Source organism: Oratosquilla oratoria, chromosome 4, assembly GCF_046742065.1.
Source record: "Oratosquilla oratoria isolate Oo_2021 chromosome 4, ASM4674206v1, whole genome shotgun sequence".
Classification (NCBI taxonomy): Eukaryota; Metazoa; Arthropoda; class Malacostraca; order Stomatopoda; family Squillidae; genus Oratosquilla; species Oratosquilla oratoria.
The window spans coordinates 57662489-57684249 of record NC_134780.1 but is presented as its reverse complement, the minus strand read 5'-3'; the positions used below and the strand labels follow the sequence as shown (position 1 = coordinate 57684249).

Sequence of the window (21761 nt, the reverse complement as noted above, 5' to 3'; positions counted from 1 at the left end):
TAGAGCTATTTTGAGTCTATTTGTACTGAACCAGGTATTGAGTGTAGGTGTGGTTGTAGTATTTCTGCGGCTTTGTCTAGTATGCATGTAATTTTTGTTATCTTCGTAAGAAGAGATTTGTATTTCTGAGGTGTCAGATGTGGGTATATCATGCATGTATAGATTGAAGAGTGTGGGGGATAGAACTGAGCCCTGTGGTACTCCGGTGTTAAAGTTTCTGGTGTGCAATGATTGGTCATTATATGACACAAAGGCATTTCTACCAGCCAGACAATTGGGCAACCATCTTTTGGTATTATTGTGCATGTCTGTGTTATATATTTTGTTTGTGAGATTGTGATGGGGGATGCCATTGAAAGCTTTACTAATGTCTAGTGTTATGAGAAGTGTTCTATATGGGGGCTTATCTGAATTGATGCCATCAAGAATTGTTTGTGTGAGTTTATCAGGAGCGTCTGTAGAGTGTAGTGGTCTAAAAGCATGTTGTGATTCAGCAAGAGGGGTATGTGGTGTAACAAATTGTAGTATGAGGTGTTCTATGATTTTATAGGTGGTGCAAAGTAGTGTGATTGGGCAGTATGATGCTGGAACTGTGGGGTTTGGGGATGATGATGATTTTCCCATGCTTCTAGATCTCAGGTGAAGTGTTGTGTGAATAGGTGTAGTTTGCAACGTTGGTGAGTGCATATGCCATGTGGTCCAATGTGTTTTAGGTGGATGTCCAATGTGTCAGGTCCACATGCGGATGAGGGCTTAAGGTTACGGATTATACATTTTGTCTGGATGTCTATGAAGGGTATGTAGTCTGGGTCTGTGGGGAAAACTTTCTTACATTGAATGATGGGTTGGTTGTCAGGATGAGGGATGTGAGGGCTTATCTGTGCAAAATGATTTATGAGTTTGTGTTTGTTTGCTGTCTGATTGTTGTCATGATTATTGCTTTGTGAATGTGTTGTGTTACTGTTGGATAATGTAATGCTGTTGAGTGTCTTGGACAGTCTTCTGGTGTTTGTTTAATGATTGTGCTGACAAATATTTGCCAATTTTGTATTTTTTGTACCTGTATTTTATTGTTAATCTCAGTGGTCTGCTATGTTCTGAGGGATAGGTGTAGGGGTATTGTGTTTCACTGCATTGCATTGTCCGATGAGGCCTTGGATTTCGGATGTGGTGTTGGGGTTGTGTGATTTTCTGTTGCCCCTGGGGATGTATTTCTTGTCTGTATTTTGAATGATTGTATTGAAAGTGTGTACAGCAGTGTCTATGTCTGTGATTGGTATACTGTTTTGTGTCTCAAGTTGATGTTCTGTATCTTCAGTGGAAACTTCCCAGTTTGCTCTCTTGTAATTGGTGTATGTGTGTCTGTGGCCAACTGGGGTGCATCATGTTTTTGGTTACCGTGTGTAGCATGTTGTAAGTGTGGTTTTTGTTGTATGAAGTTGGTCGTGCATGTATTATGTGATGGGATGAATAGGTGGAGTTGAGTGCTTTATGTGAGAGGATTTTGGTTATGTGTAGGTGTTCTATTGGAGTGGTTTTAGTGCTTCCTCTTATTATTCTTAGTGCATTGTATTGTATAGTTTGTTAGGTGTCTGTCTTCATTGTTGTCAGTAACCATGCTAGGTAGGCATAGTTGAGTGTGGTTCTTACAAACTGTTTGTCAACTTTGATTAAAATTTCTGCTTACCAAAACTTGTGCTTGCTAATGAATTTAGATTATTTTCTTCTAAATTTTCATGGATAGGTCCTTGATGTGTGGGCTGAAGGGGCCATGTCAAATGAAAGGAATTGTACATTCAGTTTTACTTTTGGATATTTCTGAAATTCATGGTAGCCAGGGGTGAGCAGTGATAATTTCTGTCAGGAGGCTTCCATTCTGTTTTGTCGTAGCTACAGTACTAATTTGTGCTGATTAAATTTGGGTGCCCTTTGCAGCTGTTTTGTGGTTATTCTATTAGGTTATATTCATTAGGTCATCTGCATAGGTAAGAGCTGTTATGCTTTGTATTTGGTGTGGGGAGATCACTTGTGAAAAGGTTGAGTAATGTAGGTTTGGCTGTTTAATTTCACCATTGAATGTTTCTTTGATGGTGCTGCAGTGTTCAACTCACTAGCAGCTGCACTGTATGTCAAGATGGGAAAAAGAGGATGGCACTGCTTCAAGAAGATGGTAGCAGTTGTCCAAGCTCTGCCATGACACTGAATGGACATAATTTACTTGAGGTGTGCCTCCAAGGGGCTGTTGCTAATTAACTAAAGGCCTCGGGTCTTCTGCAAGAGAGACCAAGGGCAATGGAGTGATGTTTCTTTGATTCATGGTTGTCTGGACTGAGTTATATTGCCAATGATTTCTGGGGTGAGGGTTCCATTCTATTATTTCTGAGCCATTGTTAGCATAGTTGAGAAACCTAGTGGTGATGGGATATAACACTATGAATTTTGTTTATTTCTTGCATGATTTTAAATAGATATGTAGAAGCCTGGTTATATATATTTTGTGTAAAAATGTCCTAGGTTTAGCATGCTTTTTTGTATGGCTATATGTTTTTCATTACATGTAAGCAGATGATTGCTATATTTAGTCATGGATTGGGTTGTAAATGAAACTATCTTTATCAAATTTTCAGTCACCCAAGAAAAGAGTGTCTGAAGCAGGTTTATGAAACCAGGACTCTGCTTATGTGTGTGCATATGGATGTAGACATGGGTCTCCATAAGTATTTGGTAGGATATGTTTTGAAATAATGTGTTGTTTTTTTTGTAGTTTGTGTTCATTCTCAGTCATGGGAGTTTATTTTCACAGTATCCTTTCAACAGAAATATTTTCAACTCTTCCTGACACCAGTATTATGATTTAACTCTCATTTTGTTTTTATTTATGCATTATATACATATGGAACAATATCATTCTTAGCTTTCTTCTAGTACATTAATGACAAATTCTCTTTATTTCAGTACGGTGCGCACACGAGGTCAAAGTGAGCTCTGGTCGCCGAAAAGTGGAGGTGGAGGTGGAGTTAGAGGAGGGGGGGGAGGAGGAGGAGGAGGAGACACTGGAGGAAGTGGAGGGAGGAAGAGTGGAGGAGGAGGAGGAGGGAGAGGTATGACCAAGGAGGCAACCAGAGGAAAGGTAAGGAAAAGGTGATAGTGAGAAGATTGGGAGTAGAGAGTAGAAGTATGGTACAGTAGTGAGTAGAAAACAGATTAGTTATAGCACTCCAGTACTGAAGTAATGGCACCCTAGGGACAATTTTGGGTGCTCCTGTGGACCAAAGCTACACATTATTTGTCAATAAAGTAAAATCTACTCAAAAAGGAATTATGAAATGCTTTTGTAGTAGTGTTGCCTTTCTCGTGTACTAGTCCCATAAACCTGTTTCTTTACCAAAGCAAGTACTACTTCATCTTTCTCTGATCCCCCTGTGGTGGTGGAGAGGGAGAGTATTACCTCTGTTTTCCCATGTGTATCGTAAGAGAGCAGTCAAAAATGACAGAGTAAGGGAGACAAAGAATTCCCAACTCTATTGTTCTCTAATGAAAAGTCAGGGCATAAGAGGGTTTGGGAGAACTCTTGCAATAACCCTTGTAATAAGGTTACTAAATTTCTTTGGATGTGGTATGTCAGAAGCACAAGGGGCTAAGATAAAAGGGAAATGGGTGATGGATGGCAGTAGATGCATGCCTTGGCTGGCTACCTCATATAAGCAGGAAGAAGCCTTTTGGTATACAGATAGATAGGATGTGATATGGGTGAAAGCAAAAGGGAAAATAATAGGATGTGGTATGGGTGGAAAATAAGGATGGTATATGAGAAAAATGGATGTGTTATTGTTGAGTGAAATAAAACTGAAAGGAAAATGTGAGTTACAGTTTAGAAACATGGTGGGTAGGGTGGTCGGAGTGTCAACAGGATAAGGGAAGCAAAGAGTGGCACTGTTGGTAAATGATGAGATCAGTGAATATGTAATGGAGTGGAGAGAAATGTCAACAAGGATAATGTGGGTAGAAGGTGGGAATGGGATAGGAGATCTGGGGCATTTTTCAGTGCATGTGACCCTAGTGGTGAGAAAAGTGCATCACAAATAAATATCCTTTAATTTTAACTTTAGTTTACTAATGTTCTAGTTGAAGTTCTCCCAGACCTTTTGCCTAGAGTCCTTGCACCAGAGATATACTGTACAGAGAGGGGATGCCAAGTTCCTTTGTACTGTTCCAATTGGTTGGTTTCTATAACATGCATTGAGGATCAGAAAAGGAAGAGGTGAATTCTTAGAAGTAGTGAAGAATAGGTTCAGGGGGACAACAAGAGTAAAAAAAATATGTCTTTCATCATTTCTCTAAATAGGCTGTGATTATGGTCCATAGAGATGCCCCAAAACAATCCCCAAAACTACTGACTGCATGTACCCACAACCATGCATTTTATCCCATTAAGGAGATATATAATCTTGAATGTATATAATTTGATTGAGAATTAGAATGTATGATATTCTAGATGATTGTAAAGGGGTTATACAAGTTGTTTTAACATACTGATCTCGTTGGCTTTTTGTGGACACGGATTTATTGGACTTTCAGAACGCATAATCTCGTTAAGATTTCTTTTGCTTTTTTTAGTGCACTCATCCCTCCATTGAATTACTAGAGGGGTTATCCATAATATATTGATTTGAATTGTTGAATTTGCTTTTTTTTTAAAGTAAATGGGGGTAGGTAATTTTAGGAACAAAAACAGAAATGGAAATGTACTTCTAAATCCAACATAAACACAAAGTATATCATATTTGTATTTTTGCAGTTTGATGTCTATAAGATAATGTAAATGGGGCTGTTTCATGTCTATATATTAATGTCAATGGTGGTATAGGTAACTTGAGGAACAAAAACAGAAGTGGAAATGTACCTCTAAATTCAACATACACACAAAGTTGACCATATTTGTTATTTTGCATTTTTGCTGTTTGATGTCTCTATTTTTATTTTCCTTATAGGGCAATTCCAGCAGCAACTCAATGGTTGCAGCAAGTGGTGGGGAGACATTTGTCCCCTGGAACCTGGACAGCACTACCCGAGCTGCTCTTGCAACCCCAGATTTGCTGGAAATGGCTTCACAAAACCTTTTCAAGGAACTCATTGATGATGCCATCTTAGGTATGTAAATGCCTCATGAGATAGGGGATCGGATAAGGTGTCTCCAGAGGAAAGTCTTGAGTTTGCTCACAACATTGTGAATTCTGACATCATTGTTTCTTATGGACTATATTATATTTTATTTCAATGGTAGAATAACTTTTTGGGTGTGTATTTGAGATGAGGTGTTTGAGAAATGGAGATGAGAATGATGATGGGAAGAAAATTGTCAGTTAAAGTAACATTGTGCTGAAATAGTTTGGGCATATGGAAAGAATGGATGAGGAAAGCCTAATAAAAAGATGGAAAGCAGAAATAGATGGAGTGAGCTTGAGAAAAAACTCAAGAATGAAATGGAAGGATGGGATGAAGGGGAACTTTGGATGCACATGAAATATCTTTCGAGTAAGGAAGATAGAGTGCAGCATTTATAGTGAATGGATGAAATGATACTGTCTCTCAAAGGGATGTTCTCATCTCCTTGATTAATTTTGAGTGGATGAGGAGGAGACCTACCATATGGTGAAGCAGCATGAATCAACCAGCTCCAGGTATTGGGTCCTGCTGTAGGAGAACTGTTTCACAGTTATTGCTTTTAATCCAACCAATAACCCGTCATCTAGGAGGTGCTAAGATGGGAGGGAGGGTGGAGGGATGTGGAGTGTTTTCAGGGATGGAATGGGTGGGAATGATCCTATGCCTTTTCCTTTTTGGCTACCTCCCTAGTAAGGGGGAAAAAGCCTTGGTATATGTATGTATGTATGTAATGTGATTGGGGACAGTGATTCTTCATTTTGGGCCCAGACCAGAGACCAAGTGGCTGCACCAATAGATGTAAGGGTGTTGATGGGTTTTAACCTATAAACTGTGACATACATCATATGATGAACAGCGTGTAACTGTAACATACATTGTATAATGTGAAGCATTTTCTTAAACTTGGTTATCTATATTTTGCTCTCGTATGTCTTCAAATGAAGTTTAGCAACTCAGGGTGAATAAGTCCACACACTAGACCTATCCATTCATACATCCTTTGTTCTTCTCATACATCTTGGAAAGGGTAGGTCAGTCACCTATGCGTGACCCACAGTCCTCCACTTCTTGTGGTGTAAGGTGTAAGATCACTTGCTCAAAAAACATTCAAATGAAAAAAGAAAGAAGCAGTGGTGGTGAGGAACAAAGTGTGAAAAAGTAGAAAAATTCCCTGATGTTTACCCATGCATGACTGCTGCCCACCACCCGTTACTACAAAGTAATAAAATGTGCAACTTTTCTACACCACCATGCCTGAGCTAAGGCAAATAATAACTAATACAGTCGTACCTCGGTACTCGACCGCCTCTATACTCGACCAACTAAAAAATTCGAGTAGAAAAAGCATAGGACCTCGAACAGATTTTCGGTACTCGACTAGCTCGAACAGCGGGTAAGCGTCAGTTCGACTCAGACCGCCAGCGGAGTTAGACGTACGCAGTTTGTTCGAGTATTTCTTCCCAGATTTAAACTTTTTCGTGTTGCTCTAGCCCTTAATAATGGGTCCAAAGAAAGACAGTGATAAGGGGAAAATTGGTTTCGGTGTTCGAACAAATCGGTGCTCGACCACCACCTCAGAACGGATTATGGTCGAGTACCGAGGTACGACTGTATTTGTTTTTTCTCTATTTTCCCATGAAATCTTTCTTTTGATATATATATATATATATATATATATATATATATATATATATATATATATATATATATATATATATATATATATATATATATATATATACACACATACATATACCAAGGCTTTTTCCCCCTTACAAGGGAGGTAGCCAAAAAGGAAAAGTCATAAAATCATTCCCACCCATTCCATCCCTGAATACACTCCACACCCCTCCACCCTCCCTCTTATCTTAGCATCTCCTGGATGACAGGTCATCCCTGCACCTTGTCCACTGCCCTGGGTCAGAAGCAGTGTCACAAGACACAGCACATCCACAGCAAGGCCGCTTCATTAAATCGGCGACCCCCCCCTCTCTGTCCCCCCATGCATAAAAGGAGAAGACGGGGAGAAACCCCTTCGGGCTGCGTCAAATTTTGCTCACACATACTACCTCACCCCCCATCCCCCCACCCATTCCACCTCATGTATCACAACATCATCCATATACAGTACAACCATTCTCCATTCACCCCTGTCTTCTGTCTTATCCCGTCCTTCCACAACAAACATTCCCCTCTTCCCCAAAGCCCCCATCACCCCATCCATCCACCTCATCCTAGGACGTCCCCTTATGTTCACTCCCTCCACATCTGCCTTCCATACCTCTTTTACTAGTCGTTCTTCACTCATTCTTTCCATGTGTCCAAACCATCCTAATACTCTTTCATCAACCCTATCTCCCAACTCCCTTTATATATGTGTAATATATAAAATCCCCCTCCCCCCAACAATTGTGCACCACTGGTATGATTGATGAAACCCTATTGTGCAGTTATTGGGTTAAGATGGGTGGCAGGGAGATGATTCTTTCTGACATTCATCTTGCAAGAACACCACTAGCAGGTACCTATCGTTGGTCCAAGAGCAGAGGACATGATAGGAAACTTTGTTTAGTTGTCACGGATTCCAATTATTTCTTCAATATAAAAGGGTCATCACGTTTGACAGATTTATTAAGAATATGTTGCTTGATTGAAAATATCTTTGTTTTTCTCTTTTCAGCTGTAGTTTTTGAGGTTCACCGAAGTTTAAAGCGTGGCCTACTAGCCTTGGAGATTGGTACTCCAGAAGACCAACAGAGATATTTGCAAGTAAGGACTTTAACTTTCTGTTCAGGAACATCAAGGCTGAGGATGCTTTTGCATAGTTTGAGTTGGAATCAACTCTCTTATGTTCCACTGTCTAGTCATAATCTTGTTACAAAAGCTAAATGAAATTAGGATGACTCACAGCACTCACTAAGCAAAAATAATTTAGAGAAAGTTTTCTTCATGGAAGTAGTGTCATTTGCCAATATCTTGAATAATTGATGTGATGTGCACGTGTTTGATGTGTATCTTAAAGTAACATTTGAATAACTTGGTACTGTAACAGGTTTACCAGCCAGCGAGGGGTATCTATACCCACCATACCTCACTGGATCATCCCTGGGTCAAACCATGAAAGGTTACAAAACTGGTTGGGGTTTTGGTAGACAGATTTGGTCATTCTACACCATAGAACTGTGTATACTGCAGTAAACAGCATGTTTAGATAGTACTGAGCAGTGTTTCTCTGATCAATGTGTTTATTATGTATTTCTGAACCTAATGTTTCCCTATAAAATTTATTTTCTTTTCAAATGATATTATGGAGGAGAGAGAAGAGAATATTGTAAGTTTACTCATGTAACATATGGAAATATGAAGCAAAGACAATAGCATCAGTTCATAACCTCTTGGTAGAGAGGCAAGGCATGCTCCATCCATTACATTTACATGTGCTCCATGCCCTGCTGTTGTTGCCTGTCAGGAACTTGAACAAACCAGAGCTTGTGTATCATTTGTTACAGTACAACATGTGACCATTACCTTAAGGGTTTTCATGATTCTTGCAGGTATCCTCTGTGATCAGTCATATGAAAATTCTTTGGTGTCACTGGTGTACAAGATCATATAGATCATATAGTCTGTTTCACAGTTGTACATGATATATAGCTTTAGTCCAAATCTGGGTCTTTTGGATTACAGGTAAAATATATATTACCATGCCACTACACTAGATTTTAGTCCCTACATAATTAATATGGATTAAACAAAGAACAAAACTTTCTGTAGAGGTGATAAAAAACAAATCAAGGTTGTTTTAGAGATATAAAGAATCAGTTTGAAGAAAAAAAATTGTGATATTTTTATATACTTGGGGGTGAATGTGGTGGGAGAGGGAGAAATGGAGATGGAGATAGAATGTAGATTGAGAGAAACAATTAAACACTTTGGAGGATTAAAAAGTGTAATGAGAAATAGATATTTGGGAATGGATTCAAAGAAGAGGTTGTATGAAGGGGTGATTGTGCTGACAACACCATATGGAGCAGAAACATGGAACATATGAAAGGAAGAGTTTAAATGTGAGATGAAATGCCTGAGAAGTATGGTAGGGGTTACTAGGCTGGATAGAGTGAAAAACGAGGAGGTGAGGAGAAGAGCAGGGGTGGAAAGGGAGTTGGGAGATAGGGTTGATGAAAGGGTATTGGGATGGTTTGGACACATGGAAAGAACTAGTGAAGAAAGATTATTGAAAGAGGTGTGGAAGGCAGAGGTGGAGGGAGTGAAGATGAAGGGGTGACCAAGGATGAGATGGATGGATGGATGGGGTAAAAGGGGCATTGGGAAAGGAGAATGTCTGTTGAGGAAGGAATGGAGAAGACAGAAGATAGGGATGAGTTGAGAATGGTTGTGTATGGATGATGCTGTGATGCATGGAAGAGAGTGGGTGGGTGATGGGGGGTGAAGGAGTAAGTGTGATTGATATTTTGATGCAGCCCAAAGGGATTTCTCCCCCATCTTCTCTTTTTCTGCATGAGGGAATGAAGAGGGTGGGGTTGCCAATTAAATGAAGCAGCCTTGCTGTGGATATGCTGTGTCTTGCTGCATTGCTTCAGACCCAAGGCACTGGGTGAGATGCAGGGATGACCCATCATTGAGGAGGAGCCAAGAAAAGAGGGAGGGAAGAGTGGTGAATGGGAGTGGAGTATGTGGGGATGAAATGGGTGGAAGTGGATTCATGCCTTTGAGTTTGGCTACCTCCCTTGTGAGGGGGAAAAAGCCATTGCTATATGTATGTATTTTTTATCATTGTATCAGACACCAGTAGTCATAGATTTCCTTTTGCACAGTACTTGTTCACAGATCTAACTAAAGGGAGGTGTGGAGAATGGCAGTGGGTGGTGATCCCCTCACTAGGGTTGGTGCTACATGAAATGCTCCCGCCACATTACTTAGTGTGCAGGAGGCTGGGGAATGTCATCTTGGTGCACAAGCTATGTATATTTGATGCAGTATATTTCATTCCTGTAAAAAATATGAAATATGGTGGGGGTTATGAGGATGGATAGAGTGAGAAATGAAGAGGTGAGGAGAAAAATGGGCTGTAAAGGGAACTGGCAGATGGTGCTGATGAAAGAATATTGGAATGATTTAGGCACATGGAAAGAATGAGTAAGGATTAGCAAAAGGACTGTAGAAGGCAGAGATGGGTGGAGTAAACTTGAGGGAAGACCAAGAATAAGATGAATGAATGGGGTGAAGGGGGCTTTGAGCAAGAGGGGAATGTCTGTTGAGCAGGGAAGGAAGAAGGCAAAGGATAAGTGTGAATAGAGAATAGTTGTGAATGGACGATAAATTGACACAGCCTGAAGAGGTTTCTCTGTGTCTTCACTGTTTTCACATGAGGGGATGTGCTGTGTCTTGCTGCATTGCTTCTGACCCAGGCAGTAAGTCGGAGATGACCCTTCATCCACGAGGAGCTAAGATAAGAGGGGAACAAATGGATGACAGATGAGATGGGTGGAGGTGGGTGCGTGCATTGGCTGGCTACCTCAATTGTAAGGGTATGGAAACCTCTGGTATGTAGATTAGGTAGACATGTCAATGATGTTAACTGTGTGGAAAAAATTGTCATGATGTATATTTACAATTCAGTTATAAAAAAAAGAATTATGTAAATTTATATTTTAACATTCTTACCCCCTCTCTCTCTCTCTCTCTCTCTCTCTCTCTCTCTCTCTCTCTCTCTCTCTCTCTCTCTCTCTCTCTCTCTCTCTCTCTCTCTCTCTCTGTCTGTCTGTCTGTCTGTCTGTCTGTCTCTCTCTCTTCTTTTCTCTGTCTCTCCTCTCTCTTTCTCTCTCTCTCCTATCTCTTTCTCTCTCACTTTCCCTCCCTCTCTCCCTCCCTCCCTCCCTCCTTCCCTCCTTCCCTCCTATCTTGTTTTCTCTCTCCTCACTCTTCTCTCCTCATTCTTCTCTCCTCACTCTTCTCTCCTCCCTCCTCACTCCTCTCTCCCTCTCTCTCTCTTTCTCTCTCTTTCTCTCTTTTATGAAGTTAATATTTTAGGGACCAGTAACATATTGGCCATAGTGGTGCAGCAGCATTATTTTATGAATTCTTGACATGGATATGTTCACATGAGAGAGGGCAATGGTTTATCCAATCATTAATTGGTGGAAGGGGAATTTTGAGTGGAGGTTAAAGGGAGGGAGTCATTGAAGTACTAAAGGTGATGAAATGAAATAAAAAGAAAGAGAAAAGATCATGTAAAGCTGTGAGAAGTATGGGATGTAGTGAATGATAATGGGGAAACAGAAATATAGGAAGAATGGTTATGTTGCAATGAGGAAGTGCCAGAATGCACAAAGACAGCAAGTGAAATGAGGAGGATGAGAGGGAATGGAAGGAAAGACAGTGAGTGATGAAATTAAGGGATTTGGGAGGTGGTGCCAGAAAAGAAGTGTGCACACAATGATGGATTGTAAAGAAATGGAAAAAACATACAGGAGATACATAATGAGGAGGTGGAAGGGGAGTGAGGGTAATAGATAAGCAGATGTAAGTTTGTGCAGGTGTTAGACAGAGAATTTTGAAAAGAAAGAAAATGGAATATAGGGGAAAGAGTGAGGGGAATGGGGATGAATCAGGCAGAAGGAATAATAATGGGTCCAAATGGACAGATGCGAATGGAAGTGAAGGTGGTGAGGGGAAGATGGATGGAGGAGGATAGAGAGGGGTTAATTGTGACACTGGAAGATAACTGGAAAATGACTGAGGGAAGAGGAGAATAATAGGGCCAGCTGTTGTTTGCAGATAACACTGCTCGAAGTAGAGTCGGAGAATCGACTGAATCAGTTTCTGGTGGACCTCTGGAGGACGTGCGAAAAGATGAAGCTAAAACTGATTATGGGCAAAAGTATCAGGGTGAGATGTACGAGGTGTGATGGTGGTAAAAGTTAGAAGTTAAAGTTGCTGGGTTTCAGTTCCGATATCAGTCGTCTTGAAGACTCCTCAGAACATCAGCCAAGGCAAGCCTCAACCCCCCCCCCCCCTGGTGCCCAGCTATGGCAGTAACCTCCCCAGTAAGCAGCTTAAGCTCACGGGGCTTGGGGGGGGGGGTTCAATCTGTTCACCTCATGAATACGAGGCCAGTGTGCTACCACTGTACTAGCCAGGAGGTAGTGGGTTGAAAATGAATTAAAAGGTAGAAAGGCTGGAGAAAGTGAAGACTTTCAAGTATGTAGTAGGGAATGGAGGAGTGGAGATGAATTATAGAATTAGAAAAGAAAATATCTGGGAGGAATGAAAAGTGTCTTGAAATACAGGTATGTAGGGATGAATACAATGAGAAGACTGCAAGTAAGTGGTTGTACCCACTGTATAAAATAGGGACTTGGAATTTGAAGTAATCCGAAAGGTAGTGCCTAAATATGTTGGAGATGAAGTGTTTAAGAAGTGTGATGGGGGTTAGGAGGATAGAAATAGTGAAAAATATGGACATGATGCAGGAGGAGCCAAGAAAAGAGGGAGGGGTGATGAGTTGGAGTGGAATATGTGGGGATGGAATAGGTGGGAGTGCATTTGTCATTGTTTTTTGGCTGCCTCCCTTGTAAAGGGGAAAAGCCCATTGGTATATGTATGTATGTATATGTATATTTATATATATATATATGTATTTACCAAATGCAGGGATGACCCGTCATCCAGGAGGTGCCAAGATAAGAGGGAGGGAGGAGGGTGGAGGGGAGTGGAATATATAGGAAATGGAGTGGGTGGGAGTGGTTTCTATGCCTTTTTCTTTTTGGCTACCCCCTGTGTAGGGGGAAAAAGCCTTTGGTATATGTATGTATTTACCAAATTGTAGTATACAGGAAAGGAGCAATGGTCGATGGGTCCTGTCTCCCATTCTCTGATTTTCTAACATACCTAGACTCAAATTCATGTACAGTTCCAACTTAATCTATATCTTTAATTTCAAATTATCATATTTAGATTTGAACTCGTGCATTGCTTGAGTTTCGGCTATATCATCTTCTAAGGTGTTCCACATATGCATTTATATAAAAAAATGTATTTCTTCACATCCTTTCAACATGTGGTCCTTCTTAATTTATTTCCATGATGCTTATAGCCCTCCCATCTTTAATCAGGAGATCTCCTATCAGTGCAATCTGTCTCCTTTAGTGAACTGAACTCTGTAATTATGTCACTTTTTCTCTTCGATCTTTCAAAGTTGGCAGATCCAGCACCTTTTGTCTTTCTTCGTATAGAGTATCTGCCAGGGCAGGGACCAGTTTGGTTGCTGCCTTTTGTATTCTCTCAGGCTTGCTCATATCCTTCACTCTGTGTGGGGACCATACTGCTGACACATATTTCAGTCTTGGACGTATCAGGGTTTTGATAAAAAAATTTCATCATCTCTTCATCCAAATAATGGAATGCCACTTTGATCTTGTGCAGTAGTCCATATATCTCTCCCATGGTCCTGCTGATACATCTGTCAGGTGACAAGTTGTCTTATATCAAGACTCCCAATTCCTCTTTTGCTTTTGTAATGTGTTCACTTCCCAAGGAATAGTTTAAGGATGGCCTTTTGCCACTATTGCCCATTTCCAGTACTTTGCATTTTTTGGTATTGAACTTCATTTCCCATTCTTGGCTTCGTACAAAAATAGTATCTAGATTGTATTGCAATATTCCACCATCCTCCTCATTATGCACTTTTATGATTTTTGCATAATCTGCAAACATGTTGGCATAGCTTGATGTCCCTTCCATCAGTGTGTGTGCATGTACAAATGTGTGTGTGTGTGTGTATATATATATATATATATATATATATATATATATATATATATATATACATACATACATACATATACATACACATATACATACACATACATATACATACATACATACACATACATACATATACATACATACATACATACATACATATATACATATACCAAAGGCTTTCTTCTCCCTCACATTGGAGGTAGCCAAAAAACAAAGGCATAGAAATCACTCCCACCCATTTCATTCCCTACATACTCCACTCCCTGCTACCCTCTTCCCTCCCTCTTATCTTGGCACCTCCTGGATGATGGGTCATCCCTGCATCTTGTCCACTGCCCTGGGTCTGAATCATTGTCACAAGACACAGCACATCCACAGCAAAGCCGCTTCATTAATTCAGCGAACCCCCCCATCTCTGTCCCCTCATGTAGAAAAGGAGAAATCCCTTCGGGCTGCATCAGTTTATTTCTCATACATACTCCCTCACCCCTCCATCCCCCACCCACTCCCCCTCATGCATCACAGCATCATCCATACACAACCCTCCTCCATTCACCCCTATCTTCTGTCCTCTCCCATCCTTCCTCAACAGACATTTCATCTCATCCTAGGTTGTCCCCTCCTGTTCGCTCCATCCACCGCTGCCTTTTACACCTCTTTCACTAATCTTTCTTCATTCATTCTTTCCATGTTTCCAAACCATCCCAATACTCTTTCATCGACCCTATATCCCTACTCTCTTTCCACCCCTGTTCTCCTCCTCACCTCCTCATTTCTCACTCTATCTATCCTAGTAACCCCTGTCATACTTCTCAGGCATTTCATCTCAAACATAAAATGAAAGAAATAATGGTGACACAGAAAGAAATAAAGGACCAAATAAAGAAACTTGACATCAGAAAGTCATATGGGTCCGACAGAATAGTGAACTGGATGTTAAAAGAATGTATAGATCAGCAATTCCCAAACTATGGGTCGCGACCCATAGTTTGGGACTTGTTAGGAAAAAAAAATTCAATCAAAACCTTCCCTACACTTGTGTTTTCAATAAAAGAAGACTTTCAAAATTGCTTTTTGATGCTTGGGTCGCCACATCTTCACCAGATCTGGATTTGGGTCGCGGCTAAAAAAAAGTTTGGGAACCACTGGTATAGATGAACTCATAGATAAAATACACAAGATAATTGACTTCTCACTCAAAGAAGGAAAACTACCACAAGATTGGAAAAATGCAAACATTGTACCAATTTACAAGGGAGGAAACAAAGAAAATCCAAACAAACTGTAGACCGGTATCCCTTACAAGTACAGTTGCAAAAATATGTGAAAGAGTTGTTAAAAATAAATGGACCAAACACTTGGAAGAGAACAACATACTAAACCCCAAGCAATTTGGATTTAGAAGTGGAAGTTCATGTACTACAAACTTAATATGCTTTTGCTCAAGATTAATAGAAATAATACAAGAAAGAGATGGTTGGGCAGACTGTGCCTTCCTGGACTTACAAAAGGCTTTTGACAAAGTACCACCCAAAAAGCTAAGAAAAATTGAAACAATAGGTGGAATAAAGGGAAAATTATTGGAATGGATGAAAAACTTCTTGAACAAGAAAAGTGAGTGGTACTTGGAGAAAAGAACTCAAATTAGGTAAATATGATAAGTGGAGTCCCCTAAGGCTCTGTATTGGCTCTGATAATGTTTGCTGTTTATATAAATGACTTGGATGAAGGCATCGAATGTTATATGAACTTCTTTGCAGATGATGCAAAACTATTGAAGAGAGTAAGTACAGAAGAAGATTGCAAATCTTGTCAAGGAGACATGGAGAAAGTCTGGAAATGGAGTATAAAGAACAAAGTGAATTTCAACATTAAGAAATGTAGTATAATGGAATTTGGAAAAAGCAAAAATAGAATATTGGGTCAATACAAAATTGGTACAAAGGAAGTTACAAAAGTAAACTCAGAAAGGGACCTAGGAGTAATTATCTCAAATGACATGACACCAGACAAACATGTAAACAAAATAGTTGGAGAAACTTACAATAAAGAAGAGAAAGAGGTGATTTGATAATCTACAGAATTATGAAAGGGATAGAAATCCTTGATAGGGATGACCTACTTAAATGGGACAGAAGAAATACAAGAGGACATGAAAAGAAACTTAAGAAAGATAGTCACAGAAGAGATCTGAAAAAACGGCTTTCCACACAGAGTAATAGATACATGGAACAAATTGAAAGAGAAAACAGTGAGTGCTAATTCTATACATGATTTTAAGAAAGAACTGGATGCAGAAAGATACAACTGAGGGTCACTACGAGCATAGCTCTTCTCCCATAAAATACAACTAGGTAAATACATTCAAACTCCTTCTCTCTTCCTCTTTTATGTTCCATGTTTGTGCCCCATACAGTGTTGTTGGCACAATCTCTTCTTCATACCACCTCCTTTTAGTACCCATTCCCAAATGTCTATTTCTCATTACACTTTTTAATCCCCCAAGGCATTTACTTGCTTCTCTCAGTCTACATTCTACCTCCACCCCCACTCCTATTCCTGCCACATTTGCACCCAAGTATCTAAAAATATCCACTTCCTCCAGTCTCTCTTCCTTAATACTCACTTCCAGTCTGCTGCCACTTTCACACCTTGTGCATCTCATCACCTTACATTTACCCACATTTATCTTCAACTTTCTTCTTTCACACACCTTCCCAAACTCTGTCACTAACTTCCTCAATCCTTCCTCTGATCCTGCTACAAGCGCAGTGTCATCAGCAAACAACAACAGGCTTATCTCCCACTTTTCTCCATTTTCTTTAACCATCTCTAATCCCTGACCTACTTCCCTTGCATTCACCTCTTGCACCACCCCAACCATGAATAAATTGAACAGCCAGGGTGACATAACACATCCCTGACAAAGTCCCACCTTTACCTCAAATCACTCACTCTCTCTATTTCTAATCCTAACACAAGCTCTACTATTGTAAAAACTCTTGACTGCTCTTAACAGCCTTCCTCCTATCCCATATATCTGCAATACCTCCCACAGTGCCTTCCTGTCTATCCTATTGTAAGCCTTCTTCAGATCCATAAAAGCCCACAATACATCCTTACCTTTTCCTATAGCTTTCTCACATATCTGTCTTACCACAAAAATCTGATCTACACAACCCTTACCTGTCCTAAACCCACATTGTTCCTCACCAATTACTCCCTCTGTTCCTCTCCTAATCCACTCAATCAAAACCCTCCCAACTACACTTAACAAGCTGATCCCTCTGAAACTACTACACTCACACTTGTCCCCTTTTCCCTTGTAAAGTGAAACTATACAGACACTCATCCAGTCCTCTAGCACTCTACCCTCTCTTAAGCAAACATTAAAAAACCTCACCAGCCAGTCCACCATCACTGTACCTCCTTTTTTCAGACATTCTGCATGGCATCCATACAACCCAGGTGCCTTACCTGCTCTCATCATCTTAACAGCTACCTTCACTTCATCTTTATTTATGTATATATGTAAATATATATGTATATATATATATATCTATATGTGTGTGTATATATATATACCTGTATATATGTGTGTGTGTGTGTATATATATATATATATATATATATATATATATATATATATATATATATATATATTTACCTAGTTTTACCTAGTTGTATTTTACGGGAAGGGGAGGTACGCTCTTGGTGTCCCGCCTTTGTATCTCACAGTGTAGTTTGCTCTTAAATTTGTGAATGATTTTTGCACACACTATTGTTTTGTCCAGTTTGTTCCAAGTGTGCACCACTCTGTTTGGAAAACTGTTCTTCAGATCTCTTCTATAACTATCTTTTTGAGTTTCTTTCCATGTTCTCTTGTGTTTCTCTTGTCCCAATTTAACAAGTCCTCTCTATCAAGTATTTCTCTGACCTTCATGATTCTATAAATGGTCAGTTGGTTGCCTCTATTCTTTGCTCCAAAATCTGTAACTCCAATTTAGCCAGTCTCTCTTCATATGACAAGTTTGAAAGTGCTGGAGCCACTTTTGTGGTTGCTCAATGGATTCTTTCAATTTTCTTTCAATTTTTTGTGACCAATATTTTTTTGATAATTTCTTCATCCAAATAAGTAAATGCCACTTTTATTGATCTTAGCAGGTTATAGGATTCTCCAACAATTTTGTTTATTTGTTTATCAGAGGACAAGTTATTTGAGACCATTACTCCCAGTTCTTTTTCACATCCCACTTTCTTTACCTCCTTAGTTCCAATTTTATATTGTCCTTATGTTCTATTTTTACTTTTTCCGAACTTCATTATAGATAATTACTTCCAGATCTTCTTCAGATCCCACTTTCTTTACAACCACTCCTCGTTTAACGACGACAATTGGGACCAGCGCGCCGTCGTTAACCGAATTGGTCGTTAAGCGAAAGTGTATACATATACGTACATGTACTGTATGTACAATGTCCAGAAATACATGTATTTTTATTTTCGTGTATTTTCCCTCTTTTATACAGTACATTAAAGCTTTACTGTTTATTTACGGTGGTTAGGCTCCTGAAATTACCGTATATGACCAAATCCGCGTATGCTGACATTCCATATTGAATACTGGGGTATTTTTTTAGTTTCGACCATGGGCGCAATATAGCAATAGAAAATTAATTATTAATTTTGTAAATTAAAATGTATCGACATAATATGCAATTTTGTGGGTGGAAATGAAAGTAAAAAATACCTTGCACAAGTAAATATGCTAATGAACGAAGTCGGTAGCATAGGATCGGGACGCCATCTTGTCGTCTGCCAACGTCTCACGACGACGACAACGAGGACGAGCCAGATGACATTTAATTTGCAGGTAATGATTGATTAAAGGTCAGATATCAACAGATATATCATTCACTAAAAATCATCGAAAAAGTACTTTTTAAAAGCATACAAATAAAGTTTTTACCTATTACAGAAGAATTTATTCAGAAAATTCACTTTTAATTGCGCCTCGCATACCACTTTTCCGAAGTCTAGATATTCAGAATAACAATATTGTTTGTTTGGCAACTGTGACGTCACGAACGCGGAATTCCCCGAACCTTTCCCGAAGCGCACGGGCGGAATGTTTCGAATAGCAGACGACGCAATGAAATGAAGACAAAACTGTTTTTTGCCAAATTTGATAAGATGTAGATGGTGGAATTATATAGAATACTGTCAGTATGTTTTTCTATGTAAATTAAACTGTAAATACAAAAAGTTATTGAAGTCTTGATATCTGACCTTTAAAGGTCAGATATCAAGACTTCAATAACCAGTGTATGTTGTGAATGTGTGTGTGTGTACACAAATACGAACACAAACACATGCATGTACATGCTTACTTGTACATGTGAACACAGACACATACATGCGCGCACGCACGCACACACACGCCACACGCACATACATACGCCACATACACACACACATACATACGCCACATACACACACACGTGTATACACCACATACACACACTTATGTATATACACCACATACACATATGCATATACGCCATATACACATATGCATATACGCCATATACACATATATATGTACAACCACATACATACACCACAGACACGCACATACACACGCACCCTTTCGTCGAATGGATGGCGAGAATTAGAGTTCTGAAGAAAAAGGAAAATCTATGTGGATCTCAACGTCCAGGAAGTGCCTTATTGTATTTATAGGGAAGGGGAAAGCTCGTGGTGTAGTGGGGGGGTGATAGGGGAGGGATTATTGAGGGAAATGGAAAGAAATGAGGAAGAGGGGGACATGGTCCAGGAGGCCAGGCGTCTTGTAAACAAAAGACGGACCGATGATAATGATTTCAGTGATGACAGGATCAACAAAAATGTAAAGATTAGAAGTATAGATAAGAGCAGCACAGTGGAAGGTGATGATAATAGTTTCCAGGGATTTAAAGAGGGTGGGGGGGATACCAACCTCCCCCGATTGGCAAGACTAGAGGAGAAACTTGATAAGATGACCGAGCATTGGGAAAACAGGTTTGGTAACGTAGCCAAGATTGCGCAGAGAGTTGAAAGATTGGAAGAACTAGAGAAGGCGAACAAAAACTTAACTTTAGAAATAGAAGAATTAAAAAGACAGTTAAAAGAAGCTAAAGAAGAGAATGAGGAATTAAAGAGGAATAATAAAGACAATAAAGAGGCCATAGCAAAGGAAGCACAGGGCTGGAAAAAAATCCAAGAAAACAGTAAAGTTGCATTTACTGACATAATTAAGCAACAAATGAAAGAACAAACTGAAGACTCAGTTATTAAAGTGATGAGACAGAAGGAGAATATAGTAAGAGACTTAGCAGACAAAAAGAAATGTATAATTATATTGGGAATGGAAGAGAAATTTAACCAAAATAGAACCACAAGAATTAAAGGGGAAAAAGAAAAAAGTAAACGGTTTACTAGAATTTGTTCAGGAAGATGAACCTGAAATCATGAAACAAATTGAAGAGATGTTTAGACTCGGAAAATATAGTACAGATAAGACCAGACCAATTAAGAGTAAATTCAGATCACAAACAACAGCAGAGAATATCTTAGCAAAAACAGGGAAGCTAGCAGCAAGTGAACATTATAAAAAGGAATGGATACAAAGAGAAATGAATAAAGAGGAAAGAGGGGGAAAAAAATGAAAAGGAAAGAAGCTAAAGAAAAAAACGAGAACAGAACGGAGTCAGAAAAAGAAGAATTCTATTGGAGAGTATGAATGTGAAAGTGAGGAAATGGACCATAACAGAGAGAAACAAAAAAGAAACAGAGAATACAATGGAAATAACAGAAAGTTAAGAGTGTCCTACACAAATATAGATGGATTAATAACAGGACTGAATGAACTGAACGAGTATCTGAAGGAAAAAGAACCGGACATAATGGGAATTGTAGAGACAAAATTAAAAGGTCCACCACCACCCAACAGCATAGGACACAATGCATATAATTATTGGATTAGAAACGGATAAAACAAGGGGGTGGAGTTATGTTCCTGACTAAGAAGGATATAAACGTGAAGAGTGTCACATATGGAAAGAATAGAGTAGAGATGATTATGATAGAAGTAGAAGACAGAGATAAGAAGAGCAGAAAGTTTGTAATAAACTACGTGCCCCCAAAAACAGCCTCGTAGGAAGAGAGTGAACATAAAAGTATGTTAGAAGACACAAGGATAACATTAAAGGTCAGATATCAACATATATACCATTCGCTAAAAATTATCGTATTGCTCGAAAAAGTACTTTTTAAAAGCATACAAATAAAGTTTTTACCTATTACAGAAGAATTTATTCAGAAAATTCATTTTTTATTGCGCCTCGCATACCACTTTTCCGAAGTCTAGATATTCAGAATAACAATATTGTTTGTTTGGCAACTGTGACGTCACGAACGCGGAATTCCACGAACTTTCCCGAAGCGCATGGGCGGAATGTTTCGAATAGCAGACGACGCAATGAAATGAAGACAAAACTGTTTTGTGCCAAATTTGACAAGATGTAGATGGTGGAATTATATAGAATACTGTCAGTATGTTTTTTTATGTACATTAAAATGTAAATACAAAAAGTTATGGAAGTCTTGATATCTGACCTTTATAGGTCAGATATCAAGACTTCCATAACTTTTTTATTTACAGTTTAATGTACATAAAAAAACATACTGACAGTATTCTATATAATTCTACCATCTACATCTTATCAAATTTGGCAAAAAACAGTTTTGTCTTCATTTCATTGCGTCGT

The 21761-nt window shown here is 39.2% G+C and overlaps 1 protein-coding gene across 5 annotated transcripts in view; it reads left to right on the top strand.

Moving 5' to 3' along the window:
- The window catches only part of Sgf11 (SAGA associated factor 11kDa), a 149399-nt gene that overhangs the window by 3530 nt on the left and 124108 nt on the right, over positions 1-21761 (top strand). For 4 of the 5 annotated variants that reach the window (XM_076184218.1, XM_076184222.1, XM_076184219.1 and 1 more), the window contains exons 2-5: positions 2628-2724; positions 2956-3130; positions 4992-5151; positions 7847-7935. In XM_076184218.1, the coding sequence (XP_076040333.1) occupies positions 3104-3130; positions 4992-5151; positions 7847-7935 (276 nt within the window). In that variant the 5' untranslated portion in view covers positions 2628-2724; positions 2956-3103. The remainder of the gene's footprint in view (positions 1-2627; positions 2725-2955; positions 3131-4991; positions 5152-7846; positions 7936-21761) is intronic. The other variant, XM_076184221.1, reaches the window with a different exon arrangement.